At 50.6% G+C, this 24,827-nt stretch overlaps 1 protein-coding gene across 1 annotated transcript in view; it reads left to right on the top strand.

Annotated features, from left to right (window-relative positions):
• Positions 1-475: 475 nt before the first annotated feature.
• PTK7 (protein tyrosine kinase 7 (inactive)) overlaps positions 476-24,827 on the top strand; it is a 60,679-nt gene continuing 36,327 nt past the window's right edge. The window contains exon 1 of the mRNA XM_070418554.1: positions 476-666. Within this exon, the coding sequence (XP_070274655.1) occupies positions 588-666 (79 nt within the window). The 5' untranslated portion in view covers positions 476-587. The remainder of the gene's footprint in view (positions 667-24,827) is intronic.

Here is a 24,827-nt window from a genome sequence, read left to right as displayed (position 1 = left end):
ATCTCCAGGTTCCCTGCGTGGGGGACACCAAGGACAGCCGTCTGTTCTAGGTCTCGCTAAGGATTTCAGGTTGCAGAGTTCCCTCCCACCCGCGGACTTGGGGGAACTGTTGGTCAGAGTCCCCTAGAAGGCCCCGAGCTGACCATCCTCCCCAGGGGTCACGGAATCAAAAGTCACTATGGTCCCCGCGTCCTCGCAGATCAGGCAGAGGCACAGTCTCTCACCCTACCGCGCTCAGGTCCCGGGCACTCTCCCGGCCGCCCTCCGCCCGGGATCCAGCTCCAGACCCCTCCCCCAACTGCGAGCTCCGCCCCGCCACGACGGGGAGGGGGCGTTGAGGGGCGGGGCGCCGCGCGGCGGCCGGCGGGGAGGGGGCGTCGTGGGGCGGGGCTTGGCGGCGGCGGCGGAGACGCGCGAGGACTCGGAGGTACCGGGCGCGCGCGGCTCTGGTGAGGGACGCCTCCGGCTCCGGCTGCTGCCTCGGCGCCCGCGCTTCGGTGCGCTCGGCCTCCGGGGCCCGCCGCGGAGCGCAGTCCGCGCGTCCGCCGTGCGCCCGTCCGCCCGCCGCCTTCCCCGAGCCCCCCGTGATGGGAGCTGCGCGGGGCGCCCCGAGCTGCCCCCGCCGGCTGCCTCTGCTCAGCGTCCTGCTGCTGCCGCTGCTGGGAGGTGAGTGCCGGGAGCTGGGGGAGCGGGCTCGGGCGCGCGGGAGCCCCGCTGCTACAGGGGGCGCCCGGGGCGCGGGTTTGGGCGGCGGGAGCGGAGAAGACACCCTGGCGAGGCTGGCCGGGGCGCGAGGTCCCGGCGGCTGGGAGGCGGCCCAGCCCTGAGCGGACGCGGTCGGCGGGGGACCCTCTGCCACCCACGTCCACGAGGTCGCGTTCCGGCTCCCACAGAGTTTCCCGGCCGGAGCGGAGAGTTGTGTTCGGAGCTGCCGGGAGTTGCCGGCGCCCGGGCCCCGGGGGGAGTTTATTTTCGGGAGGAAAACGACTACCCCCACTTCGGGGGGTGCAGCGAGGTGGCTGGCGGCGGGGGAGACGGGGTGCCCCTGGCGGGCTCAGCCCAGGTGAGCGAGGCCGGCCCGGGGCCAGCTGCGGGACCGACCTGCGGCGCGCGGCAGCTTTGTTACCTCCGCCGGCCCGGCGCCCCCCGGCCTCCCTCCGCCCCGCTCCGGGGCCAAGCCGGACCCCCGCTGGCCCTGCTGGCGAGGGCGGGAGAAGGGAGGAATCAGGGCCGCCCCGTCTCCTCCAGCTCCTGGGCCCGAGCCCACTCCCAGCCGGGGCTGAATCTGGGGAGCGGAGTCCCAGGCTGTCGCGGTGACGAATGTGTGAAGGCCGCTGCCAAAATCGGGCATGGCCGGCCTGCGAAGGTGCGGACGGGGTTTGCGCTGCTCCTTCCTGGATTCCCATCCTGTGCCTCCTCCCCGAGGAAGCGAACCCCGCTTTCTACAGGCCAGGCAGGCAGAGTCCAATCTGCCTTTTCTTCAAGCGCTCAGCATTTCCACGAGGGCGTGGCCCTCTCTCCGGGACAGACGGGACCGGATCCCACCTCCTCACCCCTTCCCCCCTTTCCCCCTCACCGCTTCCCCCCTCACTCCCTCACCCCCTTCCCGCCTGTATTCCCTGCCTGGGTCACACCTGAGAGTCACCCCTGCGGTATGGAAGTGCTTTACAGGAAAGCATCAAACTACCTGCACAGCCTGGACTGGCAATAGGCCCCATCAATAAACCACAAGAAACTTGGAGGATGATTGTGGCAGCCACCCTCCCTGGGGAGCCCTGCTCCGGGGACCTGGTCGGAGCTCATCACTGCCTTCCTTTGAAGAGTGGCCTTAGGCAGGGTGGGGGTGGAGAATGGCCTTCTCTGACATCTTCCTGGCTGCCGGCTGCCGGCTGCCGAGGGGTTTTGGTGCCCATGGAATCAACATCTCGGCCACCCCTGGTTCTAAAAGGAGAGGTGATTGTAGCCCAGGACCCAGGGGTAAGAACAGGCTCCCGGGATTTGTGGGAGGTGTTTGTGGAGCTGCCCTGTGTTCCTTGTGATGTGTGGGGTGGTTATGGCTCCTGGCAGAACCCACATCTGCTCCCAGAGGAAGTATGGAAGTTTTTTTTTGTTTTTTTTTTGCGCAGCCAGGACGGGGGGCCCAGCCATATGGGTGAGCAGCCCGAGCTCACAGGCTTCCTAGGTCAGCCAGCTGTTTGGGGTCTGGGCGTGCGGGTCGCCTGACATGGCTGCCTTCGCCGCGGATGTTTCGAGTTCTGGAGTCTAGGGGAGGTTCTGGTGGAGATGGGGCTCTTGTGCAACAAATGCTAAATTCCTTCCGTGAGAAGAGGACTCTGATGTTAACGGATTATAATCGGGTGACTGGTGTTTAGTGGGGGGCGCTTCTGTGGGGGAAGTTAGGGCAGGCCGAGGGCTGGGGACTGGAGGTCTGGAATCTCCTCTGGGGGTAGGGGGGATGTCTTGGGCTCAACAAAGGAACATTTTAATGAGAGCCTTAAATCAGTTCCACCAAATGTGCCCTGGTGTGGGACCTGTCCGTGTGCTGTAAACAATTTCAGTCAAGGCTTCGGCGCCTGCTGTCTTCCAGTGAAATTGGGGGACCCAATCCACCCCTGGCCGGCATGACTTCAGGGGGCAATGATTTTTAAATAGATTACAGTAGATTTTCCCATCTCCTTGTTTGTGTAATTAGCCAGAGTTGTAGGGAGACCCCGCTGTTAATAAGGTTGGAATAAGGGACTAGGTTGGGACATTCTGAAGTTTGGGTAATGCGGCTGAGTAACTTTCCAGACTTTGAGATCCCTGTTGTGATAAGTATGGTGGAGGAGGAGGAGGAGAAGGAGGAGGAGGAGGAGGAGGAGGAGGAGGAGGAGGGAGAGGGCTTAACATTTGCAACCTGGGATTCTGGGCCCCAACTGCTTGGTCAGTTGTGGTCATTCCCCATCCCCGTTCCCATCATCACCCCCCACCCCCTCCATTCTTTCCTCCGGGCTCTTATTTCTTTGGGGAAGTAAAATTGTCACATTCTGAGAGAGGCTGTTCTGCAGACTCCTCGAGGCTCTGCAGCCTGTAATTCAGGCTTAGGAGTTGCTTGTTATCAGTGATGGGCTTTCTTAGATGTTGGGAAGGACAGTGGGAGGCCCCGGGTGATCCCGGCACCGCACTTGTCAAAGGATCTCGTCAAGCTCCTGGAGCTCAGAGCAGGGTTGAGTGGTGGAGAGAGTTCAGGCCGTGGAGATGAAATGTTTGGCAAAACAGCAACTCCAACTCTGACAGGCCCTGTGTCCCTGGGCAAATCTCTTGACCTCACAGTTGGCCTCCTCTGTAAAGGTGCTTACTTCCTGGAGTTGTGCTGAGGATTAAATGTGATGAGTATATAAAGGGCTCCTTTCTTGTTCTTCCTCTCCTGTGGTGTGCTTCCAACATACCTTTCCAGCTCTACAGTCACCCCAACAATAAACATTGTCCACCAACTGGAACCCTCCATCCCACCCCAACCAGCCTCATTCCTGACGCCTAAAACACACATGGCTTCTCAGACCTTTCTGGCCAGTCCCCAGTCATGGACTGCCTCCCCACCTCTCTCTCTTAAAAAAAATTTTTTTTTTATTGATTTCAGAGAGGAAGGGAGAGAGAGAGAGAGGAGAGATACGACAGTGATGAGAAAGAATCATTGATCCTCCTGCATGCCACCCACTGGGGATCGATCCCGCAACACAGGGCATGTGCCCCTGACTGGAATCAAACCCGGGACCCTTCAGTCCGCAGGCCAACACTCTATCCACTGAGCCAAACCAGCTAGGGCTCCCCATCTCTCTTTGGCCCAGCTCCACCTCATCCCCCAAATTGTCCTCTCTCTCCTGCCAGAAAGTGGATGTCTGATGAACTTCTGGACTCTTAGGACACCTTCCATATTTTTGTCCCATATATTTAGGCGTTGGGTTTTAATTTACTGAAGCGCTCTCCCTTCAGAATTCAGTACAGTGGTTTATAATGGGTCCGTATTTGGTTTATTAAAAAGGTCCATGCACCTTTTGGGTAGATGGCAGAGTAACCAAGGGCAAAGATGAACAGCCCCTTTGCCTCTAGGCATTGGGGTCCGTGTGCCCCTTTCAGCTTCTCTGGGTTGGGGTGCCTGTTGTTCCTCCCTGTGTCTGCTCTGCCGTGACCCAGTCAAGGACCAGCTCTTCCTCCTCTGTTTCTGGGCTGGCTGTTCTTTGTGGTGCTTTCTGAGTTTTGATGTGGCTACTGGCCTTCTCCAAGAGTTCCTGGGCGTGGGCAGCCACCTCTACATATGAAGCTGACCTGCCTGGGAAGGCCACAGCTTAAAAACCGTGAACTGGGTAGGGGCCTTGAGTATCCACAACTTTGCCACTCAAAGTAAGGTCCAAGGACAAGTGGCATCAGCATTTCCTGGGAGCGTGAATCAGAATCCCAAACTACGTTTTAACAGTCTCCTCAGCTGACTGTTCCCCAAAGTTCCAGAAGTCCTGCTCTAGGCATCTCTCCTTACACAGAAACTCCTGTTGCAACAGGACACATTAGGGACCCTGGATCTTGCACAGTGTTTGGAGAGTGAGCCAGTTCATGTGCATACTCTTTGGTGTGATGTGTGTATTTAAAAATGACCTCACTCTGGATTGAATTTGAATCAAATTCTTTTAGGATACTTGTCCAATAAATATGTGACATTAGCCCTGGCCAGGTGGCTCAGCTGGTTGGAGCGTTGTCCCTTACACCAAAGGGTGGTAGGTTTTATTCCCGGTCAGGGCACATACCTAGGTTTTGGCTGTGTTTCTCCATCTCTCTCTCTCTCTCTCTCTCTCTCTCTCTCTCTCCCCTCTCCCTCTCTCCCTCTCTCCCTTTCTCCCTTTCTCTCTCTAAAAATAAAAAAACATATTCCCAGTGAGGATTTAAATTTTTTTTAAAGAAATGGGTGACTCTAAAAGGTTCACGACATAATGTGATGTTCTGTTCCTCTTGGAGTCTCAGTTTTTCTCAGAGGAGCATGTGTCTATTTTATAATGAAAGCCAGTGGAGAAATTGAATTTGTTAGGCAGTAATTTGGTCAGTGGACGACTTTTCAGGAATACGGTTGGTTCCTAAAGGGAGGTGACGTCTTCACTGGGCCTTGAGAGTCATGTTGGAGCATTTCATGTTTTGGAGTGATGAAGGGGTTTCTGTGAGTTTGTGTTTAAACCAGGGCAGTTTCTGTGAGATTCATCTGGGATGGAGATTGGCTGGTTCAGACTTAATTTTTGAGCCAGCAGCAGTTTGGGGCCAGGGATTGAGTCTTTGGTGTTTTCCTAATGGAAGAAGGGGTCATTAGGACCCTGGGTCCCCTGGCCTCCCATGGCCTCCCTAACCTCAGTAGTATGCCTTTCTGCTGCTCCTCCCCCCACCCCCCTCCCGCAGAGCCACATGGTGGGGTTACAGGCTCCCAGCCCGTGGCTGCTGGTGAGGGCTCTAGCCTTGCCCTCCAACTGCCGGCCTGCCTCTTTCTTCACTTCCTGCACTGGCCCCCCACCGCCTGGTCCTTTTTGGCGGGTGTGGAAGTTCTGCCTGGTGGCTGGGTTAGAGTCCTGTCTTGGGGTTCTCTGAGTTCACTGCTGAGTGCACACTTGGCCCTGCTGAGCCCCCTGGCGCTTTGGTGGAGCTGGCACAGGAGCTGCTGCAGCTAATCAGCGGTTTGAGGAAGCCCTCTGTAGTATGTCACTTTTTCCATCCTCTTTTCTTCTCTGGATTTGGGCCGTTTTCCTGCCAGCAGCAGTGGGGCAGGGAGGGAGCTTTGTTGGAAGGGTAGACATACAAAGGCGCCTTTCCCCTCTTGCTGCTTGGTTTGGGTTCTCCACGCTCTTGTGTCCCCGGGCGCATTAACACTGAGTGAATGCAGCGCTGAGTGGAGTGCAGTCTATCTGGGGTCCTGCAGATCCCAAGTCCCTGCCAGACGCTTCGACCATCATGACGAGTAGGATAGGCACCTGCTGGTTTAGGTGTGTATGTGACTGGGTCCTGAGTCCTGGGGTGTGGATGATGAGCCGCAGGTAAGGAAGTACAGTGTAGACTTGTTTCTCTCAAAAAATGTGGTCCAGAGACCATCTGTGAATATGGTGGAGGGCAGGTAACCATGGGGACTGGTCAACATTTGGGTTGCCTGGGCTTTCTTGCAGACTTGCCCATCAGAATTGTTTGGTGCAGGAGTAGAAGGTGCATTTCAGTTTCTTTAGATTATGTTGTATTTTTTGAATAGCTAATCCAGTTACATAGTTCAGATCTCAAAAGGAAACTGCATTTTACAGGAGCTTCCCAGGAGATTCTCACCTTCACTCAAGTTTGAGACCCACTGGGTGGCCCTGAGGAGAATTTGTCCGTCTAAGGAGGAGGTGTGGTGATGAGAAAGAGATTGGTGTTCATGTCAAGGGGCTCAGGAGCAAGTCAGTTAAAAGTGTTGGAGGCTCTTCTATGGGTGACGCTGTCTCAGGTGGGGTAGGAGGCAAGAGGGAGACAAGATGGAGAGGTGTGAATCAGATGAAGTATAAAGAAAGACACCATTTGGAATTGTGCTAAATGGAATAGAAGAACATTCCAGAATGTGAAGGATGGTAAGTCAACGGCGCAGGTGCAAATGGGAAGGGCTTCAGAGAGGAGAGAGGGTTGCTAGCTAGTAGCTGTAGGCTGCATAAGGGCATTGGACCAGGAGCCTGAAAACTTGGGTGGTCCTTGTTATAATTCGTTAACATCCAGGCACGATAAAGGAAGAGTGGTGACATCTACGATCCTATGACACTTGCTTTTGTCTGTTCTGGTCCTGGCTCATTGCTGCCAACCCACACAACCCTAAGCGGCTTCATTCACCTTTCCCAGCCTTAGTGTCCTCTTCTGCAAAATGCAAATGAGGCTGATCCCTGCCTTGCAGGCTGGTGCTCCTGGCTGTGGAGATGGTTGCCCAGCGAAGCCGCCCCTCTGGCCAGCCCTGATGTCCCTTCCCGGAGTCTGCCCTGACCCTTTGCATCCCTTTACGCACGGGGTCAGCTTTTCTTCCCAGTCCTCAGTCTCTAGAATGGTTTGCAGGGGCTCAACAAAGTCGCTCTTGACCGGCAGCTCTAGGAATGGTTTCCTCGTTCTAAAGCACAGATTTTTCTCAATGGGTCTCAGTATTTTAACAGCAGCCCAGAAATGTGGGCACAGCCGCTGTGCATTTCCTGGTGGGAATTCTTCCTCTGTCTGTCCCAACAGCCACTCCTCCCCAGGGTGGTCAGCGCTGGCGCAGGGCCACCATCTCCCCCGGCATGCTGACGTTCTTCCAGGGAGCGGGTAGTACGCGGCTTCTCGCAGCCTGGGCAGGGGCTTCTGTCCTCACGGGGTGGCTGTGGGGGTTTCCCCGGTCGGTCACTCTGTGTAACTTGTGGGAACTTCTGTCAGCGCCATGGGAGGTTCCTGAGGTGCTGTGCGGTCTCCCTGGGGGTGGTGAAGGTGGTCAGAGTGGGCACTAGCGTACACTGGCTCTCCTTTGTCTGTTTCTTGGGGTGGTGGGCAGTGAGGAGGATGCTTGGCTGCTTTGGGGACTGCCGAGGTGTCTCAGCCGCTAGCTCACACAGTGCCTTTGTGCAAAGGAGAACGAGGCACCGTTCCTCCAAGTGAACGCAGCCCTGCACCAGGACACAGGGCCGTGGCTCATGGAGCACAGGCCGTGTCCGACTGGCCGGGCACCTAGAGCCGTGCACATCCTGCACAGTCATACGTGACCGTCCCGTTGCCATGAGGGCTTTGCAACTGGCGGCTCTTTGCGTCCCATGGACCGCGGTGAGTTTGGTGACTTCTAATAATGTTTCAGGTGAACGCTTTTCACTGCTGTCCTGCCTCCTGTGGTGGTAGGAGAAGCCTGGGAGGTTGGGGCCCTGGCTGCGCCCACTCCGCAGTATGTGCCTGTGGCTGCTGAGGTCTCAGCCTGTGTCTGGGCTCCTCTCCCTGCCGGAGGATTTTGCTGCCTTGCAGATGGAGGCTTTTAGCCTCTGTGATCACTGATAGAGAAGGCTGGCTGTGTCTTCGGGCCAGAGGGGCAGGGCTGCTCGGCGTTTACTTCACAGTTAATGAGGAGCTTCAGGCTTGCCTCTCTGCCTGGGCACACCTGGACTTCCCGTGGCCCCACAGAACGAGTTGGGGCATTTCTGACTCAGAGGAAGTCCTGTAGTGGAAATGACGTCAGTCCCAGAGACGGGGCCTCGGTCTGGATGGGCTCTTGTTCAGTGTACCCTGGGGGTGTACATCCCTCTCAGCCTGAGGAGGCACTGAAGGAACACTGACCAGGCTGGGAGTCGGGAGACATGGACCCTACCCCCACATTTGCCCCAGACTGTTCGAATGACGTTGGGGAAGTCCCACCCACCGCTTGGGCCTCAACTTGAGAGCAGAAGACCTTGGAGGACCCTTTACTGTGACCCTGACCTTTGAGATTGACCGGACCCAGGATTGCCATGCACACCCTCCAGCTGTGTTTCTGCCACACTTACAGGCTCCCTCCTGGCCTTTGGTTTGGGGAGAGCACTTTAATCGGAGGGCTGCGTTTTATTCTGGAATCTCTAGTGCGTGGGCACAGATGCGTTTAGACTTGATCAACTGGTGCTGTGGGTATAATTCCCTGGGTGCAAAGGAGAATGGAAAGGCTTGAGTAAATTTGGGGGTGGGGGGGGGGGGAGAGAGAGAGAGAGAGGGGTATCTTATCCGAGTAAGAGAAGGCAGAAATACTTACCTGGTTAGTCCTCGGGTATTTGAGGGGCTACTGCCTTTTGCACAGACGGGGCCACTGAAGGGAGGCTTAATGTCGGGAAGCAGGGCCTGGGTGTGCTTTGGGAGAGCCTCCTCTGTAATCACCAGCGACTGTACCCAGCTCTGCAGGTTACCAACCGCTTTCACTCACACTGACATTTGATCCTATCAACGCGGCTCAGAGGGCAGGACGAGGATGCAGGGTTTTTTGTTTTGTTTTGTTTTGTTTTGGAGCGGGAGGGGGTGGGAGGCATTTGACAGGCACAGAAACCCGAGGCAGAGTGTCATCTGCTCAGGACTGCGGAGCTGATAATAGAGCCGATTCCCTGTGCTCACATGTCCTTGTAATGTGTGTCCTCACTAGAAGCCATGAAATGTCGAACGCACATGTCTTGGAACCGGGTCATCTCTGGGGAGTGGATGTTGCAGATGAGATAACTCACTCTCTGAGTAGGTTTAGCAGCCGTCCAGCCAGAATCAGAGGGAGGAGTAGCCTTCGTTCTTTCTGCATAAGGAGTGTATCAGTAACATATTTGGAGAGATCTTTAGGGCCACAGACCATTTTTCTCCCATGTTTTTGTTACAGAACAGTCAGGTTAAGGTTTTCAATGGCCCATTCTGAAGTTTGTATACATCTTTACATTTTTAGAGTCGGTCAGACTCTAAGTAATCTAGAAGTCCAGGATATACTGTGCCCAAATCCCCAAGATTTGAGCTTTTCTCATGAACCCACGGGTTCTTAGACTCTTCGCCTGGTGCTTCTAGAAGGTCACGGGCAGTGACAGGCCCCAGCTTGCAGGTGAGCTGCCACATTCCAGACCAGTGTGCCTGCTGGGAGCTGCACGCTGGGTGATGCCTGGTGCAGACCATGTAGGTGGTAAGGAGTCATCCCTGCTGTGGTTATTACTAGTTTGCCGTCTCTAACTGCGTTTGTATGGATAGCTGTGCCCGAGTTTAGTGGTAAAGACCCTGGCACATAGTAGGGATACAATGGATGTAGGTTTCCCTTTCATTTCTGACTTTGGAGGCGAAGTCTTTTTTATTTATTTATTTTTATTGATTTCAGAGAGGAAGGGAGAGGGAGAGAGAGAGATAGAAACATCAATGGTGACAGAGAATCATTGATAGGCTGCCCCCTGCACACCCCACAGTGGGGATCGAGCCCAAAACCCGGGCCTGTGCCCTCACTGGGGATCGAACCGTGATCTCCTGGTTCCTAGGTCGACAGTCACCGCTGAGCCACACCAGCTGGGCTGGAGGCGAAGTCTTTTAATTCTCAAGAGGTTCCAGAGAGGTGGGACAATGGCCTCTGACGTTGCAGGAGATGGAGGCTTTTTTGGGGCCAGGTCTGTCTCCCTTTCGCCGAGCTGTGACTGCTCTTGGCGGTCCTGCTGAGTTTGTTCTGCCCCTGAAGTTCTCAGATTCCAACGTGGGAACTTACGTTCTCTCATGGAAGGGTGCAAAGTGACACTTCGGTGTTCTGACTCTGTTTAGCTCATCTAGTAAAAAGCACAAAGCTGTTTCCTGGCTGGGAGACGAGTGAGAAGGACCCTGTCATGCCAGCAGGTCCTTAGAAAGGTGATGTGCTAGGGTGGCATTTGAGCTCCCACGTTCATTTCCTGAAAAACAAAACAGATCACAGAGAAAACGGTTGTCATTGCAGCCTTAGGGGGGGAAATACAAGGAAATGCTGTTGGTCTTGGAGCTCCAGCTACAAAGAGCAAGTCATTCTATCTGGTCGGTTACTTCAGCAGGTTAAACTAATTGTTGAACTGACCGATTTAAAATATGTCCAACTTGCTAGCCGTATTGTCACCTGTGATCTGGTCTCCTCCAACCCAGGAGTCCTGGCCAGAGGAGCTTTGAGAGAAGGCGGGGGTGGGAGGGTGGGTGGACTGGTGGGTCCTGGAACCGCCCTGGGGGGCCTGCAGGAGGATCTCTGTCTTTTATTCCCCTTTCCCCAGTTTCTGAAAACTCCTTAACACAGAAAGCTTTTATTTAGTAAACACATGCCCCCTGCCTTGATAAAGAAACCTGATTTCCTTGGTGTAGAGTGTGTGTGTGTGTGTGTGTGTGTGTGTGTGTCCCTTTATTTATTTTAAATGTTATTTATTGATTTTTAGAGACAGAAAGAGGGAGGGGAGAGAGAGATCAATTTGTTGTTCCACTTACTTATGCACTCATTGGTCGTTCCTTGTATGTGCCCTGACTGGGGATCGAACCCACAACCCTGGTGTATCAGGACGACTCTAACCAGCTGAGCTCCCCGACCAGGGCTGATTGTCCTTTATTTCTGTGTAAGCGGCTGGGATGCTGTCTCTTTACCTTTGTTTCCAAGGCTTTTAGAAGATGGTCTGAGAGGTCCTGTCGAGCAGGCCTGCTGGCTCCGGCAGCAATTTTAGGCGAGTCTCTACTTGAGCCTGCCCATGAGACTCACTTTCCCAGGCCCCCTGAAGCTGCTGCCGAGACCCAGGAAGGGGACAGAGGACCCGCGGCCAGCCTGGCCTGGGCTTGGGTGGCACCCCTCTGTCCCCTTCCCACCGGCAGGGATCAAAGCAGCCTCCTCAGGGAACAGGGAAATACCTCTCCCAATAGCCCCACCAGTGAGTAAACAGCCAGGCCTCTTGCAGCTTTTGAAGCGAGGGCTTCAGGCCTGGAGGAATGCAGAACATTTCATTTCAGGAGTGGACTTAGGTTTCCACTGCGCTCGGTATTTGCAAATTTGAAACAAATGCCCTCATTTAGCAGCAGGCAGGCCGGGCAGTAAACGGGGCTGTTGAGGGGCATTTATGGCAGTCACAGGTATTTGTGGGAAGAAGGACCCCAGCCGGTTCGGGGACGGACACTCGGTTTATGGTGAGGTGGCTGTACAGGACCCGGCCAGGTCTCTGGTGGAGGGTTGTTGTTAGGTGGGCTTTGCCATAAAAAAATATAGCTGCCTCCTGCCCCGCCAGGAAGTATCTCCTTCTGTCAGACAAAGGGTTTGGATGCTGTTTATCCCCCAGGGCTGATGCAAAGGGCCCTGTCCTCCCTCTTGCTTGGCTGCCGAAGTATCAGATTTCCAAGGAACCCTTCCTTCTCCCACTCCCAGGGCTTGAAAGGCTCGTTAAATGTGCTTTACATGTAACAAGTTGGCTGCGAGGTGCCCCCTCGCTTCCAGCCAGTGTGTGAGGAAGGAGCCAGGGAAACCTGTTTTCCTTTGTTGTTGTTTCTGGAAGCAGGATCTGTGATGCTGCAATGGCACAAAGGCCATGATTTCAGGGATCAGCCAAGCAAGTGTCTGTGCCTTTGAAGGGGCAGCTTAACCTAGGCGGTCTGAGGCCGGGCCACCCCCCTCCGCCACCCCAGGCAAATTCAGAAATCTGTTTAGGGACCGAGCTCCGGCATCAGTTTGCTCCCTGAGACACCTTAGTTCGCTTCACTTCTCTGAGCCTCAGTTTCCTCGTTGGTAAGATGGGCACGATCATACCAATCCCACGAGAGATGGTGTGAGAATTAAAAGAGATAGTACTATATTTCATTAGAGTCTATAACATATTCGACAGGCGTCCCGAAGAATTTTTAAAACATGCAATACCAGGCTAGTCTGGGGGCACTGACCTGTTTTCTCTTAGATTGTAAAATAATAATAATAATAATAAATAATAAATAATAATAATAACAACAGCCAACGCAACAATAGCCGTCTGGTGTGAATGACTCAAAATTATACCTTTTGGTGTGTGTGTCAGATCTGCAAAAAATATATATATATTTTTTGGTGTGCTGCAGAATTTTAGTAATTAGTGTACGTGTGCCATGAGATGAAGGAGGTTAGAAATTGCTGCTCTACTAGTATAAGGTGCTCTTTTCCTCCCTCCAGTTTTACATCTTTGAAAACAGGTGTGACATCAGTTACGTAGCATTGTTCTTACTTTCATCGGTACCGTTCCGTGGAACCTAAATAATGGCACAACTTAAAATGAGCGACACCTCTGAGACTCCGTGTATGTGAAGGACTTCGTCTGTCATGTAGCGAATGCTCAGTAAGAGATAGCTGCGGTGTGATGAGGGTGGTTGACTTACAGGCTTGCTTTTGTTTCTCTTCCACCAGTAACTTTGAATAGAAACTGTTTTGTTGTTTTTTTTAGTCTGGCACATAAATAACTAATGATGCTTAAGGCGGCATCATTGTGTGTGTGTGTGTGTGTGTGTGTGTGTTTCGGGGCGGGAGGTATGGCAGGGGGACTTTTAATTCCTTAGAAGGCAAGAGATACCCACAAGAGAAAGGAGGTAGATGTCCCTAAGGTAGAGAGTCTATTATGGAAAGAAAATTCCTCTCTGATGGTAGAGTCTCCGTTTAAAAGGCTGGGCGATTCCTCCGGGACACTGGAGACTCGCTCCAAGAATGGATTGTCTGGTAGGCAAATTAAGACAGAACCAGAAGAGAGTAATTAAGGACGCAGAGAAGTACCACAGAGGATGCAGGCCAGGGGATGGAGACCTGAGTGGGGCGGGCAGGAGGCAGACAGGAGATGCTAGCCTTCTCCTCCACTCCCAGGAGGCACAGTTGTGTGGGGTTGACTCACGCTTTGTGGAGACAACTGGTGTTGTCCATTCTGCTTTGTGCTGTGCACTCTGCTTGGTGCTGCCCGAGCACTTGCTGCTGAATGGCACCTTTTCCTCTCCTGGGCTCAGGAGGCCCAAAGGCCAGAGGGTTCTGCATTTGGTTGAGTTCTGGTTCATGTGATGGTAGAATGGATTGGTTGTGGGGTCGGGGTTTAGATGTCAGATGTATGTATTAGTGAATGTCAAGAGCAAAGCTTTTTTTTTTTCCTTTTCAAAAAAATTATTATTTTTTTGTTAATCCTCACCCAAGGATATTTTTCCCATTGATTTTTAGAGGGAGGGGACGAGGAGGAGAGAGAGAAACATTGATGTGTGAGAGATACATCAACTGGTTGCCTCCCACATGTGCCCTTGGACCAGGAATTGAACCTGAGACCCTTTGGTGGGAGGGCCAAGGCTCTACCACTGAGCCACACAGGCCAGGGCTTTTTTCTTTTTTGATGGATTTGTTTCAAACTTCCTAGATGTTCACTTTTGTAGGCTTAGGCAGTTCTCTGCCTTATAGGGGTTTCAGAATGCAGGATTCTTTCTGTGTTCTTGCCCAGAATTTTAACTCTCAGTACCCAGCTAGGAAAGGGGCTGATTAATGGATCCACCAGGAAGGCAGGAACTCAGGTCCGAGGTCTGTGAGGCCCATCCCTTCTATGCAGTGAGTGCCTCTCTTACCTTCCCTTGGCAGTGTTTTGAAGAAGAATATGGTGTAGGTAGATGGTGGGCTGTGAACAATCAGGAAGAACACAATTGAGGTGCTAAGGCAATTCCAGTGCTCTCTCCCTGAAAGCCTTTGCTATAATGGGAAGGGCATTTTTCATGACATAGAACTTATTTTTGGAGGCCTTCTGAAATTCAGTGTGAAATTTTCTTCTGGGGCACGTGACCTTCGTGAGGGTTGAAGGGGGCAGTGGGTAGCCCTGTTGGTTGGAGCATCATCTCATCCTATATAATAAAAGTCTAACATGCAAATTTAGGACTGGGAGTTCAACCAGGAGTTTCACCAGGGGGGCGGGGTCGGCTGGCCAACCACCCGTGGCTCCTCCCCCCCAGCTGGTGGGGTCAGGTGGTGGTGATAGGCAGCCAGGGGAAGCCACTAGGGACCCTACCTGTGCATGAATTTTGTGCACTGGGCCTTGCATATGCCAATAAAGGCTGTGGGTTCAATTCCTGGTCAGGGAACATACCTGGGTTGTGGGTTCCATCCCCAGTTGGGCACGTACACATCAATGTTTCTCCGTTCCTCTCTAAAAATCAATAAAAACACATCCTCAGGTGAGGATTTAAAAAACAACAATGACGAGGCAGTGGGGTTCTTTCCAAACCAAGTCAACAAATACTTTAACGCCCCTTTTATGTCTCAGGTACCCCAAGTGAAACCTATGGGCCCTCAGTTGTCCTCACGTTAGCCAGTTGCCCAGTTTGAGTCACAGCCTCCCAATTCCTCGCTGCATCCATGACTAGAAAAGCCTAGAGAGGACTTGCGAGGACCTGCTGTCAGCTTCGGGCCTTGGGGGAGAGGACTGTGGCAGCTGAGTTAACAGCTGCCTGTTCGGGCCGGGCTGTGGCCTCAGCCCTCGGGAGAGGTGTTGATCAGGCTGACGGGCAACAAATCCCCCCTGAGCCCTAGGTTGGAAGTAAATTTGTTAAAAGTTGCTCTTAGACTCCTGACAAATTGCTTTCAGTTTTTGCTGCCAAAGAGAACTCTGAAAACAGGGTGTAAATTGGGTTATTTATACTGTCCCTGTTTTTGTTGCTTCCATGAAGTAGGTGTAGGAGGGCGCCGGTCCAAGGGAGCTTTTCAGGTTCTGGTTGCTCAGGTACCTGGCATCAGGCGAAGAAGAGGAGGAGGGGTGGGCGTGTTGGGGTGAAGTGCCCTTGAATGCAGGATGTGTGGTGACCGGACAGGCCTTTGAGGTGCCTGGGACCAGCCTCTTCCATTAGATCAAAGAAATACCTTTTGTTTTCCCTCTCACACTTTCCTCTGCCCTGGAGCCAGAGTTGTAAAGAGGTGGAGTTGTGAGGGTCTGCATCTGGGGGCAGGGGTGGGGGGGTAGTGGGGGTGGGGAGGGGACCCGGGTATTCTCTGGTGCCAGCACTTCCTGTAGTCTGCTCCTGCTGCCCAGGGGTCTGCCTGGGCGAGCCTGGGCACCTCGGGCTCAGCTCGGCTGGGCCACCCGCCCAGTAGGGCCCTGCCCCAGTTGGGCTGTACACCCAGCCACACAAAGACGGATTTCTCTCCAGGCTAAGTGTTTTGTTGCTGAATCATTTGCATTCATTAAAAGTAGTGAAGGGTGAGTGATATTTAAGGCAACAAGACGGTTTTGCTGGAAGCTGCTGCCTTAGAACCTCATTAAGAATTCTTGGGGCTGGGGAGAGGATGGGTGCAGCTCATTCAGAGCTTACTTAACTTCTGACTGCCTTGGGCATCGGCCAGCTACTAAAATATGAAAAATGTTTGCCCAGCAGCCCCCAGAGCTTGGTCAGACTGCCCTGGCCAAAGAAAACACACACTTACAATTCATTATTTAGCCGCCTCCTGTGCGCTTGCTCCCGATCTCTTCCTCCCCTGGGACCTGCTGAGTTTAGGGGGGCGGGCGGGCAGGAAGGCCCCTTCGTACCTATCTTAAAAGGAAGGCTGTATGCCTATATCCAGAGATGTTGGCAATAAAAATCAATTTGGCCCTAAACGGTTTGACTCAGTGGATAGAGCATCAGCCTGCGGACTGAAGGGTCCCGGGTTCAATTCTAGTCAAGGGCACATGCCTGGATTGCTGGCTCGATCCCCAGTGGGGTGTGTGTAGGAGGCAGCCAATCAATGATCCACTTTCATCATTGATGTTTCTCTCTCTCTCTCTCCCCCCTTCCTTTCTCTTCCTCTCTGAAATCAATAAAAATATATTTAAAAAAAAAAAAAAAAAAAAAAGGAAGGCTGGCCTAAAGCAAGTGCTGTCTGCATTCACCCTACCCCATCCCACCCCCACTCTCTTCCCAGGCTATTTCACACCACCTTTGCTGAGAGCCTTCGGGGGTGTTGTGAGGGTTTGCTATTTTAAACAGAGCCACCACAGATACCCTTGTGCCTAGCTTTGCCGTGGTACTTGTATATTTGCAGGATAAATTCCCAGAAGTGGAGCTGTTCTGTCAAAGGATATGAACATATCACATCTGTGTTAAAATTTTTATATTGATGTCATCATTTTTCTGGGGAAGGGTTTTCTGGGGAGGGAGAAATTTCGGAGTCACCGCTGTACAGTGGCCTCTGAAAATCGCACGGAATGTTACTGTGGGAAAACTGGTCAGCATGGCTCACATGGGGGGCATCTTCCTCACGAGGAACCAGAGGATTTAGCATCTGGACCAGACACTGTTTTGTTTTGTTTTTTGTTTTTTTTACAGAGAGGAAAGGAGAGGGATAGAGAGTTAGAAACATCGATGAGAGAGAAACATTGATCAGCTGCCTCCTGCACACCCCCTACTGGGGATGTGCCCGCAACCAAGGTACATGCCCTTGACCGGAGTCGAACCTGGGACCCTTGAGTCCGCAGGCCGATGCTCTATCCACTGAGCCAAACCGGTTAGGGCATGACACTGTTAATGATTATGCCAGGACAACCAACAGAGGCCAAGGTTGTTCCACGTCACTTGGGGTACAGTAGCCCAGGGCCCACCAACGATCGTGTTCCGTGACCTCTGAGGCCACGTATGTTTTCCCTTGGAGCTCTCTCTGAATTAGCTGCTCCTTTTTACTTTCCATCCTATCAGAGGTGTGCTTTTTGTGGCCACCCTGCCCCCACTTTTTTTTTTTATTATTGATTTTTTTACCGAGAGGAATAGAGAGTTAGAAACATTGATGAGAGAGAAACATCAATCAGCCGCCTCCTGCACACCTACTGGGGATGTGCCCACAACCAAGGTACATGCCCCTGACCGGAATTGAACCCGGGACCTTTCAGTCCGCAGGCCGATGCTCTATCCACTGAGCCAAACCAGCCAGGGCTCGCCCCCACCTCTTGATGATGAGGTTGGTAGGGTGGGTTGAGTTCTGGTCCTCTTTTCCCACAAAGCCTAACCTGGTCCCAGATGTTCAGGGGTTGCTCAGGAATTTCTTGGATTCCAAAGACCAGAATTCGAGTCCTGGAAGTAGTTTAACTTTTCTGAATTCCATTTTGAAAGGTTAAAGTCAGTGGTGCGTGGACAGGCTAAATAGCCATCTCAGACCGTGAATAAAGAAGAATTGAATTTATTTAAGGAAAAGGAGGTGGGGGGAAGGGATATCCAGAGGGAAGGGCTACACAGCACTGAACCAGAGGGTATTGGGTCCATGATGGCAGCAAAAATATACTTAGGACAGGGAAACAAGGAAGGGCATCGGAGAAGCAACAGGAGAGCCCAGGCTGGGCTGCTTCGGCTCACTGAGAAGTCAGAGAAAAGGGGGCCTTGGGACAGGTTCAGGGGGTTAGCCCGGGAAGAGCCGCCGCTGCCCATTGCTCCCCTGGTTGCAAATCTCACTGGGCCCCTGAGAGGTTAGGGGATACGTGCCTGTGGGGGAAAGAGAGGGAGGGAGTGGCAGTGGCGTGCTCCTTGGAGGGAGAGCACACACTGGGCCCTTTTCCTGGCACTGTGTCCCTTGTCCTGAGTGTATTTATCTCTTTCTTGGAGGTGGAAATTTTAGGAGAGGTTTCAGGGGAGGGTCTCAACAGAATATTCAACTTTTTCCTGGGATCTCCTTGGGACACTAGGTGTGCTCTTTCTTTTCTTTTAAAAAAAAATACATTTTATTGATTTTTTTACAGAGAGGAAGGGAGAGGGATAGAGAGTTAGAAACATCCATGAGGGAGAAACATCAATCAGCTGCCTCTTGTACACCCCCAACTGGGGATGTGCCCGCAACCAAGGTACATGTCCTTGACCGGAATCGAACCTGGGACTCTTCGGTCCACAGGCCGACGCTCTAGCCACTGAGCCAAACTGGTCAGGGCTAGGTGTGCTCTTTCAGTTTGCAACTGAGGTTAATGCTCTTGACTGGAATCAAACACGTGACCCTTCAGTCCTTGGGCCAGTGCTCTGACCATTGAGCAAAATTGACAGGGCAACATCTATATATATATATACACTAAAGGCTCAGTGCTCAAAGTCACGCGGGACCCAGACTCCCTCCTGCCGCGCCACAAGACCAAGAGCCGCTGTGCCGCGAGGCCAATCAATGTACCTCCTGGTGACCGGTTGTTTGGTTGTTCAGGCGTTATGGCCACTGGCCTTTTATAATATAGATATATACCGGGCAGCAACATCTTGATTTTAAAAAAATCTCAAACCACAGCTAATATTATATTTAAAGATGAAAATATACTGTTCTCATTAAAATAATCAAGTCATGTGCTGGCCAGCATGACTCATTTGGGAAGCAACTGATCAGTGTTTCTTTCTCACATTGATGTTTCTCTCCCTCACCTTTCCTCTCTCTCTAAAAATCAATAAAAACATATCTTAAAAAACAGTCAAGTCACTACAATGTAACATTCTGGAAATTGTAGCTGAAATAATACTATAAGAAACAAAAATCAAAATAAAGTTATTGTTCTTTGCTGATGGTATAATTTTTTTGACACATGAAGCCCAAATATCAACTGAAAAACACTAGAATCAATAAGACAGTGGAGTCATTTGGCCAAATAAAAAACTACACAAAACCCAGAAGGATCAATATCTATCAGCAATTAACCTTTTAGAAAATACAATGGAAACATTTATCCCCTTGACAAAATCAACAAAAAGCCATAAAATACTCAGACATAATGCAATATAATGGAAATTATGTTGAGGGAGCCAGTCAATATCACCCTTCACTCTGAATTTTAAACTGATGGAGGCAGAGAGGAAAGAAAACAGACACAGGAATTGGACAGATGGAGATCAGTGTGTCACCTTTATTATGAATAAAGGCTAGGTTGAGCCCTGACCGGTTTGGCTCAGTGAATAGAGCGTCGGCCTGCGGACTGAAAGGTCCCAGGTTCGATTCCAGTCAAGGTCATGTACCTTGGTTGTGGGCACATCCCCAGTGGGGGGTGTGCAGGAGGCAGCTGATCAATGTTTCTCTCTCATCGATGTTTCTAACTCTCTATTCCTCTCCCTTCCTCTCCGTAAAAAAATCAATAAAATATATTTTAAAAAAAGGCTAGGTTGAGGAATAAAGTTTTTTATTTTATTTTTTAAATATATATTTTTATTGATTTCAGAGAGGAAGGGAGAGAGATATAGAAACATCAATGATGAGAGAGAATCATTGATCAACTGCCTCCTGCACCCCCCCCCCCCCCATTGGGGATCAAGCCTGCCACCTGGGCATGTGCCCTTGACTGGATTCAAACCCGGGACCCTTCAGTCCACAGGCTGATGCTCTATCCACTGAGCCAAACTGACTAGGGCGAGGAACAAAGTTTTAATCTGAAGAGGATAAATTGGTCTGATCATCCCTGTGTGTGTGTGTGCGTGTGTGTGTGTGTGTGTGTGTGTGTGTGTAGGCTACCTATATAAAATGTGTTCTATCTGCACCCTAAGTAGTTGGGGGGGGGCGGGTAGGGTCAGAGCCGAACATGCCCAATCAGACATCACCCCTCCCAGGGGCTTGTGGAAGAGATGGGGTGAGGCTCCAGTGGTACCCCCTCTACTGGAATGGGGAAGACTTACTGCTTCTTAAAACTTCCTTTGCTCTCTGAACTCCAGGGGCTTAACCACTGAAGACCCTGGACATCTGGGGGTGTGGTTTTTGGGGGTGTGGCTGCAGGGAAAGGAGCAGCTGCCTGGCAGCTATTCCTAGTCCCACCTTCCGGAACCACACTGCTCCTTTGTAGATGCTTCCAGGACAGCTGGAACATAGAGTAGATTTCCCCCAGAAGACTCTCAAATGGATCCAAGCAGGACGGTATTTAAATTAATTTTAAGGCAATTCTGCACCCAAGGGGGAAATTTGCTTCCTATCTGTTGCCCTAAATCATGTGCAATTACATTTTCTTGTGAGAGGTTAAGTAACAGTTGAGAACAGGAGCCTTCAAGGCCGTTCACTGCTGTATTCCAGCACTTAGAACGGCGCCTGGCACATAGTAGGCTGAATTCAGTAACTTAATGACCATTCTCCGAGGAAATTGCAACACGTAATGCAGAAAAGGCTTTATATTCCTGATCTTGTTGATTACAAACTAATAAGGTAAACAATAAAAATAAACAAGGAAATGATAGGCAAGGAAGTTGAACAGAAAACGGACGATAAGGAATTCAGCTAACCAGTAAAAATATGAAAGATTGCTTTATCTTGTTAAAGGGCAAACTGTCTCCAACAAACCACATTAAAACAAAGTATTATTTTATGTCTTTCAGATTGACAGAGGTTAATAAATACCAGTGTTGGTAAGGAAGCATAAATTGGCGCAACCTTTATAGAGAGCAATTTATCACTTACCAAAAACTTGAAATTGTATTTGGTCCAGGGGGAATTCTGTTTCTAGGAAGCCATCCTACAGAAACACTTCCATTACCCATGTGCATAAGTTCTATACAGAGAGGTTCCGTTGGAGCATTGTTTGTAATGGCAGAATATTTAAAACTATCTGAATATCCATTAGGGTGTTTGACAAATAGTTATGGGTCACTGGTACAGTGCAATAATGCACAGCAGTTGAAATGAATAGGCTAGGACCACGTGGCCAGACTTGGAAAGATAGCTGCGGTTAACTGTGCTGTGGAAAAAGCAGGTTGCAGGCTAGCAGGTGTAATGGGTTGAATGGTGTCCCCCAAAAGGTTACGTTGCAGCCCTAAGTCCTGTTGCCAGTCTATTTGACCTTATTTGGAAATAGGGGCTTTGCAGATGTAATCCTTAGGTCATGAAGGTGGGCTCCAAGCATATGTCATCGATGGGGGGTGTCATTACAAGAAGAGACACAGACACACACAGGGAAGGTGACCTTGTGAGGGTGGAGGCAGAGATTGCAGTGATGTCTCTACTAGCCATGAATCCCCAAGGATTGCCGGCAACCGCCAGGATCAGGGAGAGAGGCATGGAACAGACAGTCCCTCGGAGCCTCTGTAGGAACCAAGCCTGCCGATGCCTTGATTTCCAGCTTCCAGCCTCCAGAACCGTGAGAGAATACACTTCTGTTGTTTTAATCCCACCCAGTTATGGTAGTTTGTTGGAGCAGCTCTAGGAAACGAATAGAACAGGTATGTCAGTTTCCCATAATAATGCATCTGTGATTGGCCGCTGTTCTCTGCATGGCAAAGCTTCTTTAGTCCATTTTCTACCCTAACAGCCACCTCCTGGGAAATTTTTTTTTTTTTTTTTGTCAGGGGACAGCTTATCAGATTAAGTTTGTATCTCACCTCCTTTGTCTCCCCCTCCTTTGCCTTTTGCTGTGTTTCCCCTCATCACCCCTGAAACTCTGAGCATCCTGAATACCTGGCATTCTCTGGCCATGCTTTATCTTTGTGCGTCTGTCTTGTTCTACTCGGAAGCCCCATTCCTTCTTCTATTTTTTGTTTTTAAATCCTCACTTGAGGATACACTTAAGGGGCGGGGGGTGGGGGTGGGGGGGAAGAGATTGATGGAGAGAGAGAAACATTGATCCGCTGTCTCCCCACCGACTTGCCCTGACTGGGAATCAAATCCGCAACCCAGACATGTGCCCTGACCGGAAATTGAACCCACAACCTTTCGGTGCACAGGACACTGTTCAACCAGCTCAGCCACTTCGCCCGGCAAGCCCCATTCCTTCTTAAACCCTTGTTTTGAAGGGCCTTCTCCCAGGATGCTTTCTTGCCCCCGCGCCCCCCTCCCACCCCCGATTTTGTCTTGTGCACCCACCACCACACCGAGTGATAAAGTGGTAAAGCCTGATGATTGCCATAGCTTCCCTCTGGAGCCAAGAGGGTTGAATCCTGCATTTGTCGCTTACCAGCTGTGTGAGCAGGTAGCTTCACCTCCCTGTGCCTCAGTTTCCTCATCTGCATACTGGGGATCATGGTACCTACTTAACTGGGTGTTTAGACGCATTAACAAGCTAATATGGTTAAGTCTCTTTGAATAGTGCCTGGTGACTAGTTAAGTGGTCAGTAAGTGTTAACTATTATTATAATCCTGTACATGTTTATATATCTAACTCCCCCACTAAACTGAGGTGATTAAAAATAGTAATTGTGTCTTGCAGAGTACTTGGCAGTAGTAGGCGCTAAATAAACGTTTGTTGAATTAATAATGATAATTAATGTAAGTGCCTACCGGGATCCCATATTGGGCTTTGTGACCCTCTGCTCATTCCACATTTTTAAAAAATATATATATTTTTATTGATTTCAGAGATTAAGGGAGAGGGAGAGAGAGAGAAACATTAATGATGAGAGAGAATCATTGATCAACTGCCTCCTGCACGCCCCCTACTGGGGATCGAGCCCACAACCCAGGCATATGCCCTTGACCAGAATCGAACCCACGACCCTTCAGTCCACAGGCTGATGCTCTATCCACTGAGCCAAGCCGGCTAGGGCTCATTCCACATCTTGCAGGGGTAATGGGGCCATGTATCTGGCTCAGTAAAACCTCTGCAGACCCGCTGGTGTTTCCCGAGCACCTGCAGTGGGGGGATGAGTGTGAGACCAGCCCTGTCCTCAGGGAGCTTAGAATCTAGTCAGGAAGACAGGTTGTAAGTACATGAAATGATAAACACTCGGTTTTAATAACTGTGGGAGCAATAGAAGACACAGAATCTGTATTCACACTTGTTTTAGTTGGTGGCATGTTGTTATCTAGCTTCTTCCTTGTTTTCCAAGTTTGTTCTGGAAAGCTTCTTAAACTTTTTAATAATGAGACTTAGATGTAGAGACTTCATGAGGTTCAGAGTTGATTTTTTCCCCCATGTGTGCACCCCTCAGTAGACACACATCTGGTTCTCTCTGGAATATAGCAGCCATAAACAACCATTGCTAGATGCACTATTTCATTAAGGGTTGTAAAATGGTGAAGTTCCTGTTTATCAGCGAGGAGACTTCTATAAAGACAAGCCTCCCCTCACGCACTGTTTGGTTACCATGAGGTATAGCTGCGCACGAAAAGGAAAATAAGTGCCTGATTCTTTACCAGTTTTTAAAATAATGATGTGGTTTTCTAGCCTCCTTCAGTGGTGACCAATGGAAGACTTTGGGCTTTTTTTTAAATTTAGAAAAACATTATTGCCCTGGCTGGTGCGGCTCAGTTGGTTGAGTGTTGTCTGATGCACCAAGAGGTGATGCGTTCAATTCCTGGTCAGGGTCTGCTGATTTAGGGCTCGGCCCCCAGGAGTGGGCATGCGGGGGGCAGTGGATCGATGGTTGTCTCTCATCGATGTTTCTCTCTCCTTCTCCGTCCTTCTCCCTCTAAAATCAATAAAAGCGCACACACATATTTAAAGAAAATTAATACCATTGCCCTGGCCGCATAGCTCAGTTGGTTGGAGTGTCATCCCTTACACCAAAAGGTTACAGGTTTGATCCACAGTCAGAGCGCGTACAGGAGGCAACCGATCCGTGTTTCTTTCTCATGTCCGTGTTTCTCTCTCCCTCTCCTTTCCTCTCTCTAACACCAATAAACATATTCTTGGGTGAGGATTGAAAAAAACAAGACACATCATCATTATGAATGCCATGGACTTTAAACTTCCTTGATGTGTTTAAGTTGGTGTGGTCATTATCCTTGTGGATGCTTAAGTGGCCCTGCCTTGGGCCCAGGGGAGCCTCTTCACGCTGGCCCTGAACCTTTGACGTGACCCTGCTAGTCTTTGCTCATTTCCTTGTAGGATAAGATGTCCCAGGCTCATCTCATTTCCTGCCGCAGACCTGGAATCAGGCCCTTCTCCAGGGAGGAAGGGCATGAATTTTTAAGATATTGGTACAATTTTACTAAATCACTTTCCAGAAGGGAACTATGAGAATTTACACCCCCATCAGCAAAGCTTGAGGACCATTTTCTCCATAGACTTGCCAGTGTTGAGTTATTTTTAAATTCTTGGCGTTCATCGGACAGGCAGAATAGCTTGTTCTAATTTGCATTGCTTGTGTTACTAATGCATCAGAACATTTTCTTATATTTATTAATCATTTACATTTGTTTTGAGGACTCGTCATGTTGTTTAGATCATGTTACTGCTAGAATTTAGTAGTTATTATGATGGATTTGTAACTAGATAGGAAGGCCAGCAACCCCACTTCTGTCAATTGCTGGAAATAATTTTCCTAATTTGTCGTTTACCGTTGAGACTTGCTTACAACTTCTATTGTATGTAGTCAGGAATTTTCCTTGACAAAGCGTAGAATTTTCCAGTTGTCTCTTGTTGGGGTCTTATAGGGTCAGAAAGCTGAAGCCTAATGGTTATCTCCAGATGTGAATTGGTACGTGAACATCCACTGGACTCCCCTCCCCTCCCCCTACAGTTGTGTTC

This window comes from Myotis yumanensis, unplaced genomic scaffold (genome assembly GCF_028538775.1).
Source record: "Myotis yumanensis isolate MYYU_CA2020_CCGP unplaced genomic scaffold, mMyoYum1.0.hap1 SCAF_6, whole genome shotgun sequence".
Taxonomy (NCBI): Eukaryota; Metazoa; Chordata; class Mammalia; order Chiroptera; family Vespertilionidae; genus Myotis; species Myotis yumanensis.
This window is presented reverse-complemented; position numbering and strand designations above follow the sequence as displayed.